The 25,666-nt window shown below is 34.4% G+C and overlaps 2 protein-coding genes across 2 annotated transcripts; one reads left to right on the top strand and one right to left on the bottom strand.

The window, feature by feature from the left end:
• Nucleotides 1–8,431: 8,431 nt before the first annotated feature.
• Nucleotides 8,432–11,455, top strand: LOC108211703 (DNA polymerase II subunit B4). The gene is made up of 3 exons (XM_017383375.2): nucleotides 8,432–8,707; nucleotides 8,944–9,062; nucleotides 10,977–11,455. Exons 1-3 carry the CDS (start codon nucleotides 8,505–8,507, stop codon nucleotides 11,282–11,284), a joined length of 630 nt encoding a protein of 209 aa, XP_017238864.1. The 5' UTR covers nucleotides 8,432–8,504; the 3' UTR covers nucleotides 11,285–11,455.
• Nucleotides 11,456–13,160: 1,705 nt separating this feature from the next.
• On the bottom strand, nucleotides 13,161–21,438 carry LOC108214968 (protein transport protein SEC23 D). The gene is made up of 14 exons (XM_017387247.2): nucleotides 20,962–21,438; nucleotides 19,826–19,891; nucleotides 19,002–19,055; nucleotides 18,746–18,918; nucleotides 18,429–18,615; nucleotides 18,179–18,324; nucleotides 17,947–18,101; nucleotides 17,047–17,128; nucleotides 16,852–16,967; nucleotides 15,889–15,987; nucleotides 15,134–15,257; nucleotides 14,442–14,704; nucleotides 13,701–13,915; nucleotides 13,161–13,617 (listed from the first exon to the last, which is right to left on the bottom strand). The coding sequence occupies exons 1-14, from the start codon at nucleotides 21,287–21,289 to the stop codon at nucleotides 13,403–13,405; spliced, it is 2,223 nt and encodes a 740-aa protein (XP_017242736.1). The 5' UTR covers nucleotides 21,290–21,438; the 3' UTR covers nucleotides 13,161–13,402.
• Nucleotides 21,439–25,666: the final 4,228 nt, after the last annotated feature.

Below are 25,666 nucleotides of genomic sequence, written 5' to 3'. Positions count from 1 at the left end.
GAAAGATAACATAATTAAGTCATGCTTCATGTCATCTCTAATCATTTAAATCATGAACAAATAAGTCACTTAATTGTCATGCAACACAATTTAAATAATTTGAAATAACAAATACTCATGCTAAAACATATAATCACCATCTAAGCATGCAAATCAATAAACATGGCAATCATATATAATAGCAAAAAGCACGAGGTACTGGATTTTAAATAAATTCACAAGTCCTATGTATAGACAATTTAATACTCATGAATTCATTCAAGAAATACGATAGACATGCTCATGAAAGAAGTAATACCTTATAGAAAATATATCATGTGATCCACTTGCAGTTAAGTAAAGTGATAAGTTGAATACCTCTGAGACTTGACATTTCAGTTGATGTACCTTTCTTGTACTGATTAAGTCCAGTGGTTGTTGGCATAAGTCTTGGCAGGTCTAGAATCTTCCAAAATGCGCATATTCAAAAGATCTTTGACTTCCTTTTATTGCCATCATTCTTTAGGCTAGCTAGTAGACCATAAAGAATTGCAACTTTCCAACAAAATCATCATATCACTAATCTGCATTCACTTAGCAATTATCTTGCACAAGTGACATTAGTCCACATATAATATAATCATGGTATCACAGCACAGATAGTTGTATTGTGTGTGCCTTGTATCATGAGAGGTAATAATTTGGATACCAAATATGACTCTAGCAAACAGATATTAAAATAATATGCTAGTCAGAAGTCATACCATGTCCGTGATGATCATCAGGTCTTGGATGACAACTCATAGAGAGCTGGTGAAGAAAGAGCATACAAATTCTGTTGGATCTGCAACTGCAAAGTCCTTGAAATGTTGCATGAAGCTTCATCCTCTAGCTCACTGTAATATCCTGAACCCGAGTCTCGTCAATGGTGCTTTAGTTCAATAATGAAGATCGTTGAGTCCCTAAGATGTAGAGTCCTGAACTTGAAGATTCTGTTTCCATAATCTTCATAACCTTCTCCTTTGTAATAACTCTGAGCAACCAAATTGGCTTGTCCCTCGTAACAGAGCCAAAAACATCCAGTTGGAATCTAAATACCCGACAAATACCAAGTACTAAATTGTCATTAAGTCAGGGTATCAGAATCCGCACAATCTGCTTTCAAACTGATTGAGATCATCTTGCTGTGCAATCACTCAATCTGGATCCCTTTAAGAGCTTCTGAATCTTCATCTAGTTTCACTTAAGATTGAAACCCAAAGAAATAACGTATTTTTACAATAGCTCTCCTAGTCTTCACTTCACAATTCGGAACATTTAAGAACTAGAACCCGGGAATGATATTGACTCCAAACCCTTTGTCTAAGCAGATACGTTCTTGATATGTCCTGTTCATCTTCAATGTGGTGTTGAGTTTGACTAGTGGATCCACCAAATGCTCCCCCTAAGCTGTTGCTGGGATTTTCTTAACAATCCTTATCCTTGCAAAGAGATTCTGCTTGGATTTGAATCATCATAATACCAATGATATCACCTTTAACAGCTTGGAGCAAAGTGTCGTTCAATGTCCTGTCCAGACTTACAATCACCTTCTGTTGATTAATCACAATCACCCTGTAGACTGTAGACTCCATTGAGTAGCCGAGGAAAATATTCTTTGAGCTTCAAATGCAAGACTTGCAAAGAGGCATTTTCCTCCAAACACATACCAAGAGTTAGTGTTTGCTTCTGATTGGCCACTGACAAGAATGGTGTCTTTCTGGATTTATCAATGATCAGGGTTCATCTTGATCAACCTTCATTTGTGACATCTTGTCCTTTGAACACATACGAACAACACGAAAGAATCTAGAGTAGTCAATGATCTTCGCAAAAAGATATATGGCTTTGTTGTAGACATGACATTAACTGATCCGTAGAAATCCATACGTATCATCTGAAGCGGCTCAGTAATAATGATCATATCTTTGCTTCTGTGCGATGCTCCTTTGACTTCCCTATTGACATACCTCATAATCTTTATCCATAATGAATTCCAGATGAGGCAGTCCTCTCACCAAATCTCTTCTTACTAATAAAAAGAGCTCCTTGTTTTGACATACAAGTTTGAGAGCTTCAAGTGCCATAGCTAATACTCATCCGATGAAGCTTCACTATCAAAACAGTTCACTCCATCTTCAGTTGAAGTTCCATATTAGCCACGAACAAATTCACATCCTTCCTGATTTAAGATAAAACACTATTCCATGAACTGACATAATGTCCTTTGTCAGAGAACCGTCTGATACTAGGAATGTGTGTTTTGACTCCTTGCAAGAAAGATATGCTTCCATGATGACATTCCAGGAAAACAGGCATGTCCCGTAAGAGAATCTTTGTTGTCATCTTTCAAAGATTATTGACGGAACTGCTCACATGATCACATTTGCTAACAGGGTACTTTTTGGTAAATATATGATTTCAGCTACTCAGCAAACAGAGTGCACCAAAAATCATATGGAACATATGTAACCTGCAATCACAAATGGAAAGAGTTCTATGGTCCCCAATCATAACTGGGTCCGGATGGATTAGAGATTTTTCTTTAACAGTGGTAACAACAGAAGCAGCCTTAACATGCTAATTCTTATCTAGACATTGCCCTAATGTGATTCTCAAACATGCTTTTCTAAAATCAATGCAAGTACAAAGACATGCATTCATGACATGAAAATAAACAGACATGATGTTGAGTACACATGGCAAACAGACAAAGATAAGACAAGAGCAAGACAGGCAGTTATGCAATTCAGAAGATTCAGTACTCTCTACTCAAACCAATTAACACAAGTGCAACAGGTATAAAGTAGAATTACATATATTCAATAATCTTCTAAGAGCATAAGGATCTGATTCCAATCTGTTGTTATATGGCATTATACTATCTCTATTACCTAAGTCAGTTTTAGATCTAACATGAAGTTCTAAAATTTCTACTGACACAAGGTAGACATTCCATCATAGAACAAATAAATTCCTTAACAAACAATTCAGATAAATAAGCAAATCTAGTTGTACTAGGGAATTTGAAACTAAGTGTTTTAACAAAGTTATATATGCTAGGATCATAACCCATAAAACTAAGAGTCGTGTTCCAAAGGAAAGCTTCTAATCTCACCATTGCAAATAATCAAATCCTAAATATTCATGCACATGTTAAGAATCTGCTAAAGACACATGCACAAGATTATCATCAATCCTAGTTACCAGAACAGTGATCTAGCATACTAGTTCAACATTATCTATTGTGATGCTATCATGCTTGTGCTTGTGTGTTAAACAATTCTACTCAGAGATATATAACATGCTTTGAATATAAAGAAATATGTATTGCATAGTTAGAAAGAATTCGTACCTGAGATGTGCGAGTTGAGTCATCTTCAGAGAATGCTATGATAGCCAGATAACCATAATCATCCTTCTCATCAGCAACTGATCCAGCTCACACCTTTCCTAAAATAGCATAAGAACTTGTTGTGATGTTTCTTTCAAAACATCCACTTGAATTTCAGACAAGCCCTATCATCCTTGTTTGTCGAGGCTTCAATATATATAGCAACCCTTCTTTGCTAAAGATACCAAACAATATTGTGTGTATTGACCAACTCAGTTTTGAAAACAACCTCCTTGAACTGAACCCTGAAGAGTCACCACTTGAAACCAATGGATTCCATCTGAATCTGACATGACTAAACCTCTCAGACAGTGTTATGCTAATCCTTGAAGTTATGTCCTCACATTCTTCAAAAGTGTTAACTTTCGTCGACTTGAGCTTCCTCAAATTCAGCAGTTACAAACTCTTCTGTTCAATCCTAAGGTTCTGACATAAATGCACGAAACTGATTTGGTGCGGTAGTAACTCGATAATTATATCCTTAAACCTCCACAGTTCTCTGTCTTTGATCTCAGCTGATTCCAGATAGATTTAGCATTGGTACAATTCACTGAGTAATTGTATATCCCTGAATCACTGAGTTAGATTGAAATCCCTTGAAGATTCTTTTGCAAAAACTTCTCTTTTCCTACTACTAGTGGTGCCATTCAAAGTTGATATTCCGAGCCCTGGGAAGATGCACTCAACACATAAAGCAAGTTCCCATCCTGATCTGGTGATCTGATAATCAAGTCGGAGTAATTACTCAGATCAAGGCCTGAAGTACCTTCTTCAAAATCCCCTGTTAGTAGTACCAAATTAGTCTTCAATGGAATCTTCTTCGAATCACAATCATCTTTGTCGAACATAGAAAACTGCTTCTAATAATCCTTTGAGAAATCAATTGGATTGGGTCATCAATGTAATTCCATTACCGATTCTGAGAATCTGGTATTTGAAATCCCGGTGTTTGTCTTGTAATCTGTCAGCCTGATCTGTCTCAACTAAATGTCAATCTGATTTGTCTTGGTGTAGAATAATTAAAAAGGTTACGGGACACTTGATTATTTAAACTAAGTTTAAATTATAAAGAAAATAAATTTTAAAATTAAGTTTTAAAAGATGAAAGAAAATAAAGTATAAAATAAACTTAGTTAAATCTATAAAGTAAATTTAATTATATTTAAAAAATAAATTCAAATAAATTCATAATAAACTGAATAAGTTTAGAATAAATTTATTTCAAATTCATTTAGTAAATATATTAAAATTTATTAGATAAATTTAACTTTTGAAAATATTCAAGTGTCTCGTCTCCAATTAAATCATAGCTTCCAGAACAAATGAATTTGAACCCTTGAACTTGAACTTATATCCATAATCAGTTAAATCCTCTTAAATTTATATTTTATATTTTAACTTAAATTTAAATCATAAACTATACAAATTTAAATAATAAATTTATAAAAATTTATGATAAACTTGATAAAGTCTAAGAGTAAACTTTACAAGTCTAAAATAAATTTAAGCAAATTTATTAAAAGAATTTAGCAAAGTTTATAAAGTAAATTTAATTAAGTTTATAAGATAAATTTAATTAATTCATAATAAACTCAATTAATAAGTTTAAAATAAATTAAGTTAAATTTATAAAATAAACTTATTAAAATTTAAAGTATAAATTTGTAAGTCCCGGTCCAAAGTTCAGTATCCGACAGATAATCCTTGCTTAGGCCTACGGACAAATTCAGCAACACAAACCGGAAGAACATTTCCCCTAATCAAATATCAAAAGCTAGGTTCTTGATTTTCCGTACGATAAGGATCCTGATTTGTATATCAATCAGCCTGGCTCTGATACCAATTGTTAGGTCCAAAGTATCGTAGAAGGGGGGTTGAATACGATACTCACTACAATTTAAAATTCTTTCGAATCTTGCGGATAAACAAATTGCAGTCCTGTAATGGGTTTCGTGTTCCGGATATTTATTAGGTCGGTTTCTGAGGATATAAAAATATTAAACCAACACACAATATTTTCAAGGTATATCTGTATATTGATAAATACCTCGAAGGGTGCTACAAATCCAAACCCGAAGGTTGGCTACAATGGCCACTACTCTCAATATTACAAACTCTAACCACTACTGATATTTCTATTACAAAGCTAGGTTAGGGTGTGTGTATAGTGGGAGTAGCCGTGCAGAGCACTTGGCCATTTCATCCCGAAGGATGATTTTAATTGTGAGAACCACAATCACATATTTATAGACTTTCATAAACTAACCATGGTTAACGAGTTCGTCCTGGACGACTTGAGTTCGTCCTGGACGGATTCAGATATCCAAAATAAATCTAACTCCAATATATATACTTGAAGTTGCGCCAGTTCAATATCCCACAGCAAAGTCAAAGTTGGCGCCTGACAGTCAAAGTTTGCGCTTAATCAGTGTACCCCTGTGGCTGTGCCTTGAGATAAAATCAACTTAGAATTTTAAGCAGGGATCACTGTGACACTTGGAGTCGCAAACTTTGACTAAGTCAAAGTTTGCGCTCCAAAGTTGCGCTCCATTGGCTTCATTGTATGTACCTTGTATTTTGACTAATTGAGTCAAAACTTGCGCCAAGTTACACTGTAAGCAAGGGGAGTTCACTTAGAATTAATTCATGCAAGTAAACTTGCGCCTCTTCTCTTAGGGAGGTCAAAGTCGCAAACTTTGACTAAAGTCAAAGGTTGCGCTTTGGCTCCTCTTCTTCCAAGTTGATCAGCCAAGACTTAGAAAATAATTCTAAGTAAATACTCCAACTAGTGCTCCATAGTGAAGTTGTTCCCCTGTTCTCTCTCATCTCTTGGGACGAACTTTGACTTGGTCAAAGTTTGCTCCTCAAGAGTGCATGTCTTCACTTGTGATGGTACTTAGAAAAATTTCTAAGTTAGAGCAAGGTGCACCACTGCATGAATGGCTTGGAGGCGCAAACTTTGACTTGGTCAAAGTTTGCTCTCCAAGTGAAGTTGCTTCCATGGTGTTGTATGTATGTGACTTAGAAAATATTCTAAGTCCAATTCAAAGTTTCTCCATAGTGAAGGTGCTCCCTTGTTCTCTCTCATCTCTTGGGACGAACTTTGACTTGGTCAAAGTTTGCTCCTCAAGAGTGTAGATACTCCATTGTGATGTACTTAGAAAATCTTCTAAGTAAGGAAGAGCTGTTGACTTCGGTCAAATGTTGTTCCTCACATTGTAAGAGCTTTCCTTGTTATCACTCCTTTGACTGAGATTGACTTGAGTTTGCTCCATCCATATATTTATATTATATTCATAATATTATATAAATATATGTATAAATAAAGATATATATATATATAAATGTATATAAATAATATTTACATAAACATATAGTAATATATATATATACATATATTTAAATATATTCTCATATATTTAAATATATATAATATACATAAAATTATATGTAAATATAAATATAAATATATATAGGGATATATATATAATTACCTATAGATATAAATATACACATATTTATGCACATAATATAATATATATATACACACTTAAATATATAAATGTTTATATAAAATATAAATACATATACTATATACATATATATTTATTTAAATATATATACATATAAATATACATATACATATGTTTAAAACATATATACATATATATTATATATATTATATTTAATTAAATATACATATATACATATATACTTATATTTGTACATATACAAATATATAAGTGCACACATATATAAAATGTCACTTCCTGATATGGCTTTCTGTGGAAGCTTTGACATATGGCATTTGAGCAGTAAGCTTTGGCATAGCTGGCATTTGGCTTGACTTGGCTTTGGAACAAATGACTTGATATGACTGGATCAATTCTTCGATCGATAAATACTTTGCAAAGCTCCGTACGTGCTGACGCTTAGTGCATTGGTCTAGTTCACAAGCGACTAACACTGAAGTTAAACATTGTACCGTCTTTGTCAGCAAACATTGATCAGTCGGTTCCGGGTTAGTTTATGCTTCAGTTTGTTGATTATAAATAACCAACCAAGATATATAGAAATATCTTGCTTCAGGGGTTGCACTGAAATCTTTCGAGTACTTGGACAACATCTTCATTGCTTCCACAATCTTGAATACTTCAATCTTTATTCTTCACTGAGGCATGAACATATTAATGAACTTCTTCCAGTGAACTTATTCCTTCAAGACTGTAGATGGCTTCTTCAACCTTTGTCTTCGTATCTTCCAATTCCGGTGCAGGCGTAGTGTTATTTACTTGTCCTGTTCTATTGTTGAGTTATCATCCCTATGTAACAGATAGGGTTGTCTTTACATTTAGACTTACAGTAATCCCTGATGTGGCTATTGTATCTATGATACAACTCATCTACGAGTATGTAGATCCTGACAAAAAAAAAAAAAAAGAGGCAAATGTGAGTAAAAGTCAGAAACCTTATTCTTATCGTATATAGCACGTGACTTTATACTTACCATTGAGTATTTAACTTACTTTTTGAAATTGTTATTTTATATGTGTGTGTATATAATATATTATGATATACAAATATTATAAATAAAATAATTCGTGTATCGAAAACGAAAATCCATATTTATCGTGTAATTTTGTGTTCGTGTACTTTCATGTTTCGTGTATCGAAAATATAAAATCAAACATTTTTTCGTGTCATTTTTTCGTATTAGCGTGTCACTTATCACGTGTCAAATTATGAGGCCTAATCACAATCACTATTTTAAAAATCGGTGATTAATCATTGATTAATCTTTATTTTGTAACTCATCATACTAATTAAATCTCTAATTATTTAATTAACCACTGAATCATATTAATTTTTAATTAATCCTTATTCAGTATCCTAGCTGATTAAGTCTGATTCCAACTTTTTACCCCAATTCATCACAAATTGTGGCAAAAAATCCACAAAGAAAAAAAATATGTGAAAGTATTTTGTAGGCGGGAAAGAAAAGCCCTAGCCAAAATCATCCGCCCATATAAAAATAATCAGCCCCCCGCCCACACTACTGCGTGTGTTTCTATAGACAGAAATAGATACAGCGATGGCAGAGGAGATTACGACGGCGCCGGAGCCCAAAAACGTGTCGGAGAAAGATTCCGGCGCGGTGGAGGAGCTTCCGAAGAGTATAGTGCGTAGGCTAGTAAAGGAAAAGCTTTCTGAACACGGCGAAATCTCCGTCCTCCGCGAGGCCGTTGAGGCTTTCTCCGAGAGCTCTCGCATCTTCATACACTACCTCTCCGCTGCGTTAGTATCTTCTAGTTGATTATTACTTGATTTATTAAATATCTCGATTAGTTGATACATTTTGTCACGTCACTCGTTATTTTATCGATTAATGTGCGTATGTTGATATGAGGTTGAAATCGCTGTGATTATGATTTAATTTGTGATTTTAATTTGATTGATTTTGTTTGAATTTGTAAGTTAGGGTTTTGAATTTGTTGCTGTTGAGTAAGAAGATTGTGTACAATTATGTGCAGTGCTAATGACATATGTAAGGAGTCTAATAGGCAAACTATTAATGCCGAAGATGTGTTTAAAGCGCTTGAGGACATTGAGTTTTCTGAGTTCGTTGGGCCGCTGAGAGCTTCTCTCGAGGGTGAGTATGATAATTCGATGTTATGGTCTTTTTGTGCATTGGATATAGGTTTGTGTTAAAACATGGATTGTTGGTTTGGATGAATAAATTTTTTTATTATAAATTGGGATGGTTAAGAAATGAATTCATATTATGCAAAAATGACTCTTAGGATATTACAAATTGCAGTACATTTTCAGACATTGCATTCCCTCTAATCAAAAGGGGCATAAATGCATATACACTTCCTTCTTTTTAGTTGTGTTCTGCTTTACTTTTATATGTTTTCACAATTAGGAAGCTGTTTTAAGGTTTAAAGTTATAAACGATAGCAAAGAGATAAAAAATTTGCTCATTTTATGTAATAGAGGGATGTTTGCCTATTGAAGTCAGATTTGTACTCCATTAAAATAGAACATTTGGTAGAGAGCAAAGTAGTTTTCAGCTTCTGACCAAACCTTGATTCTGGTCTTTATGTGCCACTTTAAGATTGCGTGTGCTTTCAAATTTTACAGGCCCTTGAAACAATTGCTAGCGCTCATTTGTGACACTAACAGTATAGACCCAAAAAAAAAGGGGTTTCACCAAAGATGTTATAGAATTGAACCTCCTATAAATGGTTAGTTTTTTTTGGTTTAAACACATAAGGATTAATCAAGGATAAATACTTTCCGTGCCTTGTTCATCTTGAAATTCTTCAATTAAAATGTAGAAGTCTAAGCGCAAGACACCTTTTATGGCTTCACTAAAGTAAATTACTGAAATAGATCACCTATATTATATTATTACCTCCTGAATAGTTCAGCATTTAGGAGAAAAATGGTGATGCACTTTATCACATGGTCAATAGGAACCTTCTAGCCAACCGTCTTTATATTGTAAATTGTCAATCAGTCATGCAAGAATCTTTTAACTTTGGCAGTCCTATTATGTTTGTGTACTCCCTTTTTCTGCGCTTGAATTGGAACCTCACGCTCTAGCTTAACATATCTAGGTTTACAAAGTAAGGGATCACTCATAAGATCGGTATATATAGATATATCTATTGACCATGCAAATGGTTTTGTTACAAATTAGTTCCTGAGAGCTCCTTGTCTGTAATCTACTTGAAATTGCAAGAGCCTATGAATTTCTTGTAACCAAAATTACTGCTTTAACTTTCTCTAACTTGTCTACCATGTCTCCGTACAAAATTAAGAGAACCCTGGTTATTCAAGAGGCTCAGTACTGTTGTTGAATTGGTAAAAGGTTAAGGTCATCAATAACCATTAAACTCTTGCCTTCCCCCCTCTTATTAAGACTACAGAATGCAACTGAGTTGTGCCATAAGCAATGATATAATTTTGCAAAATAGTCGATTAGTGGTCTATTGTGGTCGTATTGTTTGGAATTATGTTCTGCGAGTATGGAACCATTTTTCATACAAGATGATGCCTTCCATCTACAGAATAATTGATGAAATTCCCGTGGGCAAGATCATGGCAATAATGTTGGTTTAAATGGATGTTATTGAGAATTCACGTGCATGGATGTAATAAATGTAGCACCTAAATATCAATTAGCATTAAGAGTGAGGTAAACTGAAACATCCCAAGCAACCTAATGCAAATGAAATAGCAAATTTTGGTACACGTTAGTTGTTGGCTTGTTCTAGACATTCAAACTTAACTAACTGATTTAGGATGTTACAGAATCATTCACTCAGGTGTTTGAGTTGGGGTGAAGAATTTTACTATTGTAAACTGTGCAGATATTGCTAATGCAACTAAAAAGTTTGGTGGTTCTGCATATTGGATAAATACTAACTGATGTTGATAAGTTATCAATAATGAGTTGGAGTTGTGATAGTATCCAGAGGAAGTTTGTTAATTGTTAGTGAGCTTTCATTAGTTCACATATAATATCTAGATATTAACCCCTCAACTTCTTTTGCAGACTTTAGGCAAAAGAATGCTGTAAAAAGATCAGGGTCATCGAAGGCAAAGGCACCAAAAAAGAGTAAGAAAGAGACATTAACAAATAATGGAACCGAAGAAGAGCAAATTAGTAATGAAGGCGATGAAAAGAGTGCAACAGAGAGGCAGATGGAAAATGAAACTGAAGAAGAGCTCAACAATGATGAAGAAAATGAAGATGGCAATGAGAACAGGACAACGAATGGAACTAAAGAAGAAGAGGACAACAATGATGAAGGAAATGAAGATGACATCAGTGCACCTAATGATATTGAAATCAGGACCTAACGAAGCTCCGAGTATTTTCTGGCTTCCTGTGAAGCATTGATAATACTGATAGACTCTAGCACCTTTATTTAATCCTCTTTAGAGTTTTGCAGAATTATAAGATCCCTGTGAATATGAACTTGCAATTTCTAACATTTCCGTCGTGATTTATTATTACTGGATTTTATCATCTGTTCGATAGTGTTATTTGTATCACATCTAGACTTGCTAATCAGGTTCGGTGTTCTATATGCATGTATGGTATTAGCTATGATGAAATTTGCGAAGTAGAGCAAATTAATAACAAAGAGAAGTCACGAACACAAGTGGGTGTTTGGATTACTATATGTTCACCGTTGAACTTCTCTGTTAATCGTGGTTACCTACGTTTCCAAAACGTGGTAGACAATGCATGTGCATCACGTAAATGACGCGATAATTCACCAGACGAGCAGTAGATCTGCCCATATATGACTTTATGTTTAGTGACCAGACCACGAGATTACTTGGTCCACCAGTCGCAAAACCTTGAAAGCTGGAAACATCATTCTGTTATCATTTTATTCGTTCTGTTAACTCTCTGTATCACTTACATTAGACTATATAACATTAATTACATAACAACAGTGGCATGTGATTGTTTGCATCTTGGAACGAAGGCAAGTAAAATCACTTGAGCGTTTTAATATTGCACAATGTGATTGCTTTGATCTTACCACTAAAGTAAGTTTATTACTTGAATAATGGTATGACAGATTCACAATGAGACGAAGACTCTTTTCATATTAGGTTAGTTATTTCAGAGCATCCGAGTATCTAAGAGCAATCCAGATAGAGATGTCAATGTCTATGTGGCATGACACTCTTGGTTACCAATCTATTGGAACATCATGTTTGCCAAAGGGTTGCATTCAAACTTGTCAAAAGTTTGCAACTTCCTCGTTTGGCTAAGACCAAACTATTATCCAAAGACTATATTTCACCTGTTAGAGTGTATTTGACAAGAAGGTTGCCAAAAATGACATGAAAGAGTGATTAAATAAAAAATTACTAACATAGTGAATTTGCAAGGCTTGGCAACTATGTTAGCAATCCTTACCGGAGATGCTATTATGAACTCTTTTCATATTATATTTGTTACCTAGGAGACACAGCGCACAGATACTTCATGCATAGGGCCCCATGCCACTTCAATTTTGAGAGTTTTGTGAGAAGTGGCCAGGACCTCTATCCCAGTCCGCGACCAGTTGCTTCAGTTTTTGGAGTTGGTCAAGTCATTTGCATAGTAGCAAAATGGCCAATTTGTGTAAAAACCATTAGATGTCTAATTGGCATGACATGAAAACAAGATAGCCAGGAGCGGATGCAGAAGGGGGGCTCAGGGGGGTTGAGCCCACCCTGAGTCCATACCACCTTCATTTTATTTTTAAAATATATCTATTTATGCAATGAGCCCACCCCAACTGAAATGAGTGCATCTATTTTCATATTGAGCCCAGCCCATTAACTAAAACTATTTACATTATATGTACCAAACTTGGATGTCTGTGAAGTGAAAAGATTAAAAAACTTGTATCAAATGAGTGAACAATCAGCCAAAGAAACAATCGAATTTAATCTCGGATATGGAGAGGGTTGGGGTCCTTAATCCGAGCTATATGTCAAGTCATGAAGTCTGCTAGAAGCCTAGAACCTTATGGAGTTTGACAGGTCTTCATGTATATAATATATTATATTCAACATTATAGGCACTAGAAAAGACCTCTATGCAGTAGGCAATAACCATGGCCTCAGGAATCAAAGCTAAAGTGTTACCAGGTCCTGTCCTGCACTACCAATTAGTCGTGCTATGCTTCATAAAGACCACTGAATGTTTGTCCTACCTACTACTAATAGATGTACAAATCATATAATTCAAGATAGATGTGAGAATAAAAGAGTACAGATATGTAGGAACAAGGGAAAAATTTATTATCTATGTTCTGTGAAAAGAGTTTCCTATTTAAATTTTAAAACTCAATGACTGACATGCTAATATCTCCATTCATTGTGTGATTCTTTTAATTATAGATATCATTTGGCAGTGAGGCAGAGCCAAATAGCCCAAAGAAAGTGCAAGCTATTCCATCATGCATCAGCTCAATATTTCATGTATTCTAGGACACTGTGCTTGATCTCATCCAAAAAGGAAAGTAGCCCCATCATGCTTGTGAAACCACTACCATCAACATCTTGTTCCTCAATAAGATAATTCTCAAACAGGGTGGCATCATCTTGTCCTCCGCGGATGAATATTAGTTTCGGAGTGATGCTTCTCTCTTGTTTCAGTTTGTTAATGACTGTTCTCAGTAAACCTGAACATCATATATAATTTTCATGGTAAGCTAAACAAGAACCTAACAGAAATGAAACAGCAGAGCATTGTAAAGGAGCTTACAGTCTTGTGGCGGAGGATAAGGCAGTGTAGAGTCAGCTGTAGATGAGTAAAACACAATAAGGGTTGTAAATGCATCAAGGAAAAAGATTGGACTTTCACTCGTTATTAGTGCAGCACGACTCAAAGAATGTCGAGGATAAGCTTGTACATCCGGCGTAGTGAATGATGTAAGAAGTGGATATATGGCACGGTTAAGAGAACTTGGTTCTAGTGCACTGCATAAAAGTTTGACAAAAATCATTACTTTTGCAAGAAAGACTCACACGACCTTTAAAGAAGAATCATGAACATATTGAGAAAAGCATTGCACCGCACATCAGCAGCAGAGGCACCACATTCACATAATAAATTAAAAATAAATTAAGTGCTTAATCAATTACATAATAAAGTAAATTGTCGTGAAGGCTTAAATTAAGTAATTGGTCCATTCTGTACCAATGTTCCTGAATTAAAATTATCTAGATTGAAACTTCTAAGTTATCTATATATCCTTCTTAATAAATACATCCTACATGCAGCATAATAGTTGGACTTAATAAGAAGAAAAAGATCAATTTATAGAATATTACAAAGAAATATGTGTTGTTCAGTTTGAGACATGCTAATATGTGATGGCTTTATAGTTTACTAAAATTGATAATATTGCTCGTAAGTAAGAATTTAATATTCCATTATAGTTGTACCTCTGGTATTCCAATTTATAAGCAATAAAGAAAGTTGCTATCTGCACACAATATGTACCTGAATAGGCATTGTAGGTAAATTCGATAGTCAGGGTGAACACCTTCTTCATGGAAGCGAAGAAGAGGATTCCTAAGCAATGCAAAGATCAGGCGAGGTAAAGGCTGCAATTGTGGGCATTGACTGAACTCTGCATCAATATGAGCAGCTATTGACTGGACATTTTTACAAGCATCATTATACTGAGCCGTAAGAATTACAAGCCAATCATGAAGCAACATCCTTCCCTCACGAACTCCTTGCTCCAATGATGCTAATATGACCTGAGAAGTCAAGTATGCCAGTTGAATTATCTTGCATTGTGTAAACCGCAGAGGATATATACAAGTTTCTAGCAGTTAGATATTAGAAACTTAAGTATAGAAGATAAAAGCATATCTTTTAAGGCTTGGGCTCATGATATGAAATAGAAGCAAACATTTCCTCAATCTTGAATTACTTATTCTCTTCTAGTTTCCTAACTTTCCCTAGAAACCTCTCAAGTCTCAACTGTCAAGAACTTCAATAGAGGCTTGATAATTTGTCTATGATACATAAATTCTCATTTCTGATATTCTGCTGAAGATGGATACTAGCAATGTAAATGGATAGCCAGAGGTTTGTGGGAAAAATCATTTCCCCATTCTTTACTTGAGGATCAGTAATCGACTAACAGAAATTATTCAAGCATCTACTAAATGCAAGTAATTAACCTTGTGAACAAGTATAGAGAGCACAACTTCAGGATCAACACTGTCGTAGATTTCATTGATATTCTGAGCAGTTCCGAATTGCAGAGTTCGAATTCTCAGTCTCCTGCTGAGAGAATACTTGCTTCTGCAGAAATTTTAATTGAATGTCAAATAACGAAATTTATGTCTACTATATCGTCTAATTAAGTAAAAGTCAAAGCAATATCCATGGATGCAGGAAAGAAAAGCATAATCAGATGACCACATTTTGCATCTACAAGAAACTTTAGCAACATCAAAAATTTAAACAAAAAATACGACAGGGAAGGGGTTAATTTAAGAAAAAGGAAAGAAAAGATTATGCGATTGAAATCCATATAAATCACTTAATAAAGGTAACTTGGATGAGTTGAAACAAGAAAATTATATATGTGAACTATAAAAAATATCAAACATTAGAACTTCAGTTTTACTTAAAAAACCGAATTTACAACCGACTACATTCTAATGTTTAGTACAGAGACAGGAGATGCTTCATGTGGAGAGACAGGCATTCCAATTGTCACTGACTGACAAACAAAGAATGATAATGGAAATGCAGCACACAACATAATAGGCATAACTAAGGTACACACAAGTTATGAACTCGGGCATATATACGGTATTCAGAAACAATGTCTAGTGCCGAATCCTGACATTCCAGATCATGCAACAAGTGATGACCAACAGAAGGCACTATAGTCACTCACAGGTTTTTTAAGAGTCTCTCCCCTTACCTACTTGAACCGCTTAATCCTGATACGGGAAGTTCCTCTGGAGGAATAACAACAGTATACTGAAATGCAATCTGTATCATTGGGAGTTCTGAGGTGTGCCTGAAGAAACACTGACAAACATATTACTAAAATAATTTAGAATTAAGTCAAATGGAGCGTTAATCTTCACATAAGTTCATATCAATGCAGAACAACTGATACTAGCCTAAAAACTTTCAAGTTGTATATAATACCTCAAAATGCATTTTGAACAGTATATTGGAAAGCCTTAATACATCTATACTGTAAGGGATTAGCACACCAATTCAACTTGCTGAATTACTTTAAATTAACATACAGTGACACATAAGTAGAAGATCAACGCAAACACATTCCAGTTTATGTAAAGTTTACATTTGAAAGCATAATTCATAATCTTCCATTCACATTTAGACGATCTTTTGATTTAATAACAAGCTTTGAAAGTTATAATTTTTCTTTCATTCAGAACTAATAACCTTCATGTTAGCAACTATCTTTAGGCAACATAATCATCCAAATCTTCAGATAATAAACGGTACTGCTAGCCTTAATGCACCGCAAGACTCATCTGTCTAAGAGTAGTACCGCCCACATCTTCAGACAATAAACATACAGCAACTAGGCTAGCAGCCTAGCACATTTAGCTTGGAAGATGCACCATGCCAGATTTTTTAACCTTTAAATGATCTTGTAATATATCCTAAATCTCCCAACTTCTATAGGCACATAACTGGCAAAAAACCAGTTAAGGAAATGAGGAATCAGTTCAAGATACACTTTTGCTCTGTTAACAAGCTAACATGTGTTTTGTGCTTTTCCATATTTGTCTTAAACACACGTATAATAACGGAGGCATGATGAATTACATATATTAGGATTAAATTCAGTGACTCATCTAATACAACCAAAATATCAAAATTGTTAAAAGAATATGCATATTACCTGGAGAATCCAACATCATTTGCAAAATCGAAGTCATAAGCATAAGTAGCATAAGAATCACAGCAGATGATGTGCTGAACATTCTCATACTGTGGATCGGGGAAGAAATGACCAAACTGCAAAACGGATTATCTATTAAAAACCAAGAAAACTGCTTCCACGAAGAAAAAAAATTATAATACTATGCTCACATACAGAATGGCCTGTTTTGTATTCATTGGATGTCCTCAGCCGCAGTACACAATTAAAGGCATAAGGCCGACTTAACATTCGATACCTGCAATAGTACAAAATCAGTATGTACTGTAAACCGATTGGAGTTTTACCTTGAGCTCTGTAGATTCTGTTTTTCTTATATATATATGATTAAAATTTTCTTATACACAATTAAATACATATGATAGTGCGAAGTATTAGATTCAGCACCCATATATCACATATTCACATGTCACCACAATTCAGCACTTAAAACAAGGGCCTTTGACACAATATTCAAAACAATAAGAAAGACAACATTAAATCGTAAAAATCATGTGTTTCTCATTTTCTATCTGACCAGTTGATTTTAGGTGATAACATGGTAGTATTATACTGATTCAGGTGGCCCGCTAAGAAGGATATTAGACTTAACATGCTGATACAAAAAACAAACACATACTATTTAGAATCAAAAGTGATGGACTGAAGATTCATTACTAGCACAGAACACAGCAGCTCAAATTTGGTCATAGGTAGAAACAAGAAGCAAAAACACTTCTTTAAAAAGTAATATTCCTTGCAGAATTGTTATTCTTACAGCACATATGTTCTTTCAAGACATGCTTTCTTGAAGATACTCATCAATTATGCATCAAGCAGAGGACACACATTTATACATAAATCGAGACATGGCAAGAGCTCTTAAAGACATATATTATATAAAAAATGTAAAGCATATTGTAAATCAATAAGATGTTTAATAAACCATAGCAATATAGAGTGTATTATGAATTATGATACTTGTGTAGATCATGTATGCAATTAATCACAAACATTTTCAGATTCAGTACGACTAAATAAAAATAACCATGAAATAAGAGTGTACTAATTACTCACATGTCCTGAGGTAGTGTAGAGTCATCAGTGTTGGAATACAAAAACAATGAACCTCCACTATTAATACTGAGAAATTTTAAGGATGCCAAATCTGTATATTCATTTGTAACAGCAAATATATCCACACAAACACCTGATTGAACAGCAACAGCAGCCTGTAAAAAATATTGCTGATCTTACATTTTGAACCGCATATTAATATAAAGAGTATTCACCAAGCAAGATGAAATACCAAATCCTTGTAAAACGGTGTCTGCTCTGGAAGAAGTGCACGATCTGCATCCTCTCCTTTGCTAGCATACTGCTCACCATATCGTTTTGTATCCAGTTGCCCAGCTCCATAATCAGGTGGACCAGACAAAAAGGCAAACACTCTGGCTGCATATCCATTAAATAAAATTGAAACACACAACAAATCTCAATAATAATTCAACTTAGGAGGGCCATGAGTCAAAAAGCAACTCGCATGTAATCGGTATTACCTAATGCAAATGTACTTCCATATTCAGACCCAAGGTAACTGAAGAGAGCTTCCATTGCGACCCCAAAACCCCGACCACCAAGCAAGACTCCATCTAATCCTTGACCCGCAGCTGTGGTTCTTTCCCATGAGGTTGTTGGTTTAAGTGTTTCAAGGGCAGAAGCAATGCGGTCCTTGCAGGTATCCACCTGCAACACAAATTACCAATTCAATAAATATATTTTACATCATAACCAGATTTATATGATGGGAGTACTTTAGGGAGTAGCGAATCATGCTGACAGTACAGAAAGAGAAGAAGTCTAGTTAGATACTTACCGGAGCCAAAAAAGATAACAAGGGCATTACATCTTCAAGCTCCATTGGTGTGGCTTCATCAGATTCTGGGAAGATAAAGACATTCTTCACAACTGGGATAGGCCCCTGTACATCATATAAACCAATTTTGTGGCTAAAAGTGATTAGCCCGAAAAGTGACCCCGGCCCAAGCGCTGTAGTGAAAATCATGAAATTAAAAATCTAAAAGATATAATTCTTCACCAATTTGATGGTAACGATTCAATAAAGCACCAACCTTCTAAAGCAGCCAACAGTGCACTCTTAGTGAGTTCCAGAAATTCTTCAGAGGCTGCAAATAATACAAGTTGCACCATCAGAAATTTAGCAAATATGACAAAAAAATAAATCGTGCCATAGATATTGAATAAAACTGGAACATATAGTAGTTAAATAGTACTCCACTAACAGAAATCATATCTCTAAAGGTTGATGGCACCCTTTAAAAAGAGTAAATAACCATGCTACAGAAATCTCTCCCTAATTCTTTAATTCCCCAGCACTTCATCATGTTGCACAGGCTCAAAATCTTGTTGGCGGGGTACTGGAAAGAAGTTTCCACCAAACCACTATAACATATTCTTGATTGCATCATTTAGCAGCCATCTTGTTCGCCCTACAATTTTCTCTCATTTGGGAAATGACAGATATCCATGTAAACAGGACTTTTAACTTCTTAGTTCTTACATACGAAACTAGACAATTCAACTTCCAAAAGGTCAAGGGTGCTTAATTTGCTTTAACTTATTTTTGAGGGAGTTAATCAATGCTGAAAAATACACAGGAGTTAATCAATGCTGAAAATACACAGTACCAGAAACTGATAGGAACAATCAGGAAACATCCAAAATCTAAAGGGAATTATAAAACTAACCACTTGGTAAAATATTACCTACATAACAGAATCTTACAACTAATTCTCTCACACTAGTCACTTACTCACTTGCTCTTCATCTTAATACTTCAAAACAGTAAGAAACTTGACTCCACATATGCATCCAACTCTTCATATGGCTCAAAGAAAGTAAAAATCGCAACAAAGTGTTGTATAATCAATCTTACATGACAGATCAACTGCAGCAACATAGACTGGTCGAGCCTGCATGGCTTCTTCATCAGAACCTTCCACTACAACACAATATATATGCATGAGAATTCATTAATAAGGCATAAGAAGTTGTATTTAAAAAAGGAATAATAGTGCCCGCTATATATTGATTCATGTACATTAGAAGGTTAAAAGACCGCTGATATGCCCCTGCCAATGCATATCCGATATGTACATTATACTCTCTGTTTTGATTAATTTACAATAATCAGAAGAGCTAGTTATCTACCAAAGACATGTATCATTCTGTTAATATATTATATCTACAACCCGGAGAAAAACAATGCATTAACACTTAATGCACATACAAGTTAAGTTCGACTACATTGTTTGTTTTTAAAAACCGAATCAATAATATAAAGCATTCACAAGTACTAAAAACCAGACGGACGAATAGGTGAACTTTAGAAAATGCCAAGATATTGTTTTAAATTTGTCAATAATTCCCAATAAAATATTTATATCTGACAATGATTTGCGGAACATAAAGCAGTCTGCCATTCATAATCCGCTTCAAAGAATAAGATGACATTGAGCAAGTCAATTTCCGAAATCCTATAATCAATTACTGAATATAATAAAATATTTATCATAACTAATATATTCTATAATTTTATTCCTTCCCTGCTACATAATGAGTCTACTTTATATAAGCCAAATCATATTCATATGTGTAAGTGTAACTCCATCCATCCTAAATGTAAGACAATTGAACTTGCTTTCATATACATATACATACACATATGTGTGTGTGTGTAGCAACACTCCACTTACATATAAACAAATGTATCCTAATTCAACTATTTTGATAAGACTGATCGATACCGAGCAAGGACTTCCTAAATCCAAACTCAATTCACATGTCTGAAATTTTAAGTATGTGCAGTCCAAACTCCAAAGCAACATTTCAGATTTAGGCATCATCAAAACGAGACAACAGAGAGAAGGAAATTATTTTACAAGGCAGTTCAAGATTAATAAAGAGATAAGCGTATACTCCCAAAGCAGCATTTCATATATATGCATCAGCAAAGTAGATACCACACACACGAGAGCGAGAGTGAGAGAGAGAGAGAGAGAGAGAGATTACGAGGCAATTCGAGATCAATAAAAGAGGACTTATTCTCAGCACAAGTATGAGGGAGAGAGTATCTAGAAATGGTGGAAGAAGAAAGTCCATTAAGATTTCCACAAAGAGCACAAGTCCAGGCCCACTGTTCCTGATCACAATACGTATTGTAATAGGCGTAGCAATTCTCGCATCGGGGAAGCAAGTCGCCGTCGGATCCGTACACCGGAGCAATTCCGTTCTCGTCTTTACCGGCGAATGGAGTCAACGTTATGCCCCAGGGTAGACCCGAAGACTCTTGCGCGTCCGGATCCGATGGGAATCGGGTCATCGTTGCCCGAACCGCCATTGCCTCGACTGTTTTGAGAGAGCACCGAGTAGCAGCTGTAAATGTTGATGGTTGAGTTATTTTAGCTGATTCAGTGATTTCTGGGTTTAGGACACATCAGCTCGTATCCATCAGCCCATCATCATACGTCTAATTTTCTTCTTTGGTGTATACCCCAATGTTTATAGTCTCCGTCCATCTCAATTTTTTACCCTTTTTTTTACTGCTCGACACGCATTTTAGTGCGCATATAAAACATAGTTTGATAGCTTATTTTCAATTTTTTTTCTTTTTCGATAAAAATATAAACATCAAATTTTTATTCAGAAGAAAAAAAAAATTAAAAATAATTTATCAAAATACGTTTTATAAGAGCGTGCCGAGCCCCCGTCCCCAAATGTAAACAAATGAGGGGGCGGAGGGAGTATGTTTTTACTTTCCACTACGCCCGTGCTACATACATGGATATTGATTCTCTGACTTTTTTATCTACCTAATCTATATTACCCGTCGTGATTAACCCTAAATCTGATGGGTAATTGACGCAATTAGACTATTTAGTATGAGTTTTAAGTTATAAAATTTTACGTGTTTATTAGTTAGGACAGTCGTCTTATGTAAAAGTCACACAGTGGATTGTAATCGTTAACGTAATATAAAACGTCTTATATTACACAGAGAAAAACACGCAACAAATATTAATAATCATGCCAACCAAACAAATCCTCAAATCCAAATACATCAATCAATTATGAATTATTAATAAAACAAACCGAATATACATATGATAAAATTATCATCAGATCCTTTTGGAGGTGATGACTCTGTCGTCTAGCCACCTTCCAAGAGTACTCAAATTACCTATATGAACCATAAATAAATCAAAATAAATTAAATAACTCCGAAAAAAATACCATTAGTACATTATCAGAATGGACCAAATTAATTAGAGGCCTGCCAATTTTATGCTATTTGAAGTAGAATTGTGGTACCCGGAGTGTCATGACTAACGGACAAATCAATCAAACTTTCTTGGAAAATATATTGTTGGATTTCAATGTCAAACTTTTGAAGATGGAAATTTTTGAATTACGTTATCGGTCAAATCTATCACGATGGCTCGATAATAAGCATTTGGATATTTGGAGTATAGATGTATATGTTAGTTTGTTTATTTTGAATCATTCTACTAAAATCATTATATTTTGCTATCCCAAACGCGAGCCTGGAAAGATTTAGAGGAATTATTCCAGATTCGTTAAAAATAAGCCTGGTAAATGGCGAGGAATTGGACTACACGTTTATGAGGAATGAAAGAAAGATTTTTGGTCTCCTTCATATTGTTCAAAAAATGTATATTGAGAATTTGGATGTCTTAGTGTTACTTATTGCGGAAACGATGAGTTTGATCTTTCAATTTATGATAATTCAAAAACTGAGAAGGTGCTTAAAGTGGATGTTGTTGATATTGATGAGACAAATATTAATTTATTAATCGTACCTTTCAAACATTCGATCTGAAAATGTGAACGTCTAATAATCGTATAAAATCTTGAAACAGAATCAGACTCGGAAAATGAGTCGGAGATCGAGGATGGTAGTGAAGAAGGTTAGTAAATACTGCATAAATAAACGTCAAATTGCAAATGCACTTACTATGACCTGCAAAATACATGTATCATAAATTTAAGTAGCAGAGCAGATGTGATGTGATGATATATTTGTAGTCTGTTTTTAATTTGACAATTGAAGAGTTTCGGGGCAATATGAGCCCAAATATGTGTACAGCGCTGATTATTATTAGTTTTAGGTAAGGTTGAAATCTTGTATAATCAATCAATAACCAAAAACAGAGGAAGTGATAAGTAATATTATAAAAATTCGATCTCATTAGCTTAATACATAATATTTTCACCAGAAAACAATGTATGTGTAAATAAAACCAACTATTTATATTCTCTTCTGTTTAAATCTATTAAACAACATTTATGTTGTGCACAAAAATATTAAATACAAAAAAATCTATTAATTTTAATCTAAATTTAAATTAAATAATAGAAAAAATGATCACGATTTATCAATTGCAAGCACATATAACAATTTTCAAAGATGAGACTGTCTTAGGTATTTGTAAATATTTCTAATAATTTTTATCTTTTTTCTATTTTTTATAAAATTCAATTAAAATGATTATTTCAAAATGAGTTTGAGGATAAAATAAGTTTTAAAAAACAATATATAAACATTAAAATATAACTGATTAACATGGAAGGAGATGTTATGAGATGATTGTGTTATTACTAACGTGTTCTATAAACCATTCGAGTTTATTTATTTTTTATAATATATTACGTTGATTCTTTTTGGCATTTTGGTTTTATTAATAATGTTAATTATTAAAATTAAAAAACAGTAAACGATACTAATTCTCTATTTGAATAACACATATTAAAACAACAATAAAAACAAATTGCTTTATTAAAACGATAATGAAGAACCAATGCTTTAACAAAGTGAAAGTTTTCTCATTAAACAAAGGTTGGAATTTTAATTCATATGACTAAACAACTTGACAATACTTAGAGAAACAGAATTCTTAGTAAAATGCGAAAAGTAACGGAGAACATGCTGAAAAATGGATTTGTGAAGAGAAAACCCAAGTTCTCTACCACTGGTCGAGTAGCCTGCAGGGCAAAAAGGAAAATAGGATGTGGAACAAATTCACTAAAAAATTTATGAATGAGTCGTAAACATATATTACATGTGACATATGCGTCTTATTGCTTCATATTCGGGGTTAACGTATATACGTGTTGAATAGGTAGAAATAATGACCATAGCTCCTGAGAATATATTATCAAATTATATGTTTCATAAATAGATCCTAACAAAAATATGAAAAACGGATATAAGCTTACATGTATTACAACTGTACCTTTGACAAACATCGATCTCATACTCGATAAAATCAATATGGGCTCGACAGAAAAATCATTCTCGAACAAAGGCTCCATATATTGTATCTTGTCATCAATGACCAAAACCTTGGCAAAATTTCTATTTCTTAAAAAATGAACATATAATCAGTTACTTAGATCTTAGAAAAATTCTAATCATCAAGAGAATAATAAATCTTACCTTCCATCATACACAGAGTGAATCGAATATAAAATCTTGACCCTATCCTCGTCTCGGCCTCTCTAACATGTTCAACATCTAGTGCAATTCCAACAATATGTATCTGGGTATCTCAAAAAGTGTGTGTTTAATATATTCGATTAAAATGATTACAAATGTTAGTTAAGAGGATTAAGTACATATTGCATACGTCGGGAGTATGTTGAAAGGATATGATACTGTAAGGTTATAAATTTCACCAAGATTAGTGATTTCGAATGTGTGCCTCGGAAATGAAAAAAATTCCAGTGGAACTGGTTCAACTATTGTAGAACATGTCAACACAATAGACTTGCTTGATGATATAGACCAGAGTTTTCCAATGGATTCACGACAAACAATGTTCTCGAAATCACATCTGTTTTCTTCGAATATAGTGTGATGCACAACATCCCATGCTTCAAACTCCATGAATCCTTCGGCGTGGTAATCTTAAAAATTCGACAGAAAAAATGAACGTGTTAGCTTTACAACAAAACAACCTCGATTCTCGGTGTCTGGGAAAATATGGCCGTCGTGAATGCACCTCGCTGTCAAGCGGAATTAGATTCATACTGAATACATTGTGTAACGCCCCCAAACCCGTATTCCACAAATTTAGGTCGTCACAAGAACTTCAGTAAACCTGCATATATTACATAACTTTCCCCACAAATTCCAGGGTCTAACGTCCACTTACAAACAGTCTAGAATACGATACAATAATAAGTGCAAGGTTACAAACTATTATTATAATAATAAAAATAAACACCGACGCCACGGGAACGAGCCTTCGCACCCTTTGTCTCCTCAGAGCTTCACGCTTGGCCCTTGCCCTTGGTGTTACCCTCTTTCTGATTGTCCTTCTCATTCTCTCCATATTCTGTCTTCACTGTTTGAAAGAAAATAGGGAATTTCGCAAGTATGAGCAATTGATACGATCAGCAAGTCCATTGCTAAGAAAAGAAATCTTGCCAAGCAATTAAGGAAGTTCACATTACTATGGCAACATATAAATAAAGGAAAGTAACATAGTATGATACACAGGGATGAACATTTCAGAAATAAGGAATATTTGATACTGGTCTCCATCCTTGACGGTTTCGCGTCATGGCTCGATCACCGCCATTTAGTAAAAACCATCTTGTGTCGCTCTCGCAGTCTGATCGCGACCGTCGAATGGCGCCACCCACAGATTCCACACTTTCCTAGCATAAGGGTTATCATTTTCAACCCTCAAAT

The sequence above is a fragment of the Daucus carota genome, chromosome 3 (genome assembly GCF_001625215.2).
Source record: "Daucus carota subsp. sativus chromosome 3, DH1 v3.0, whole genome shotgun sequence".
In the NCBI taxonomy this organism is placed as follows: domain Eukaryota; kingdom Viridiplantae; phylum Streptophyta; class Magnoliopsida; order Apiales; family Apiaceae; genus Daucus; species Daucus carota.
The sequence above is the reverse complement of the archived record's forward strand: the minus strand, read 5'-3'. Positions and strand labels throughout refer to the sequence as shown.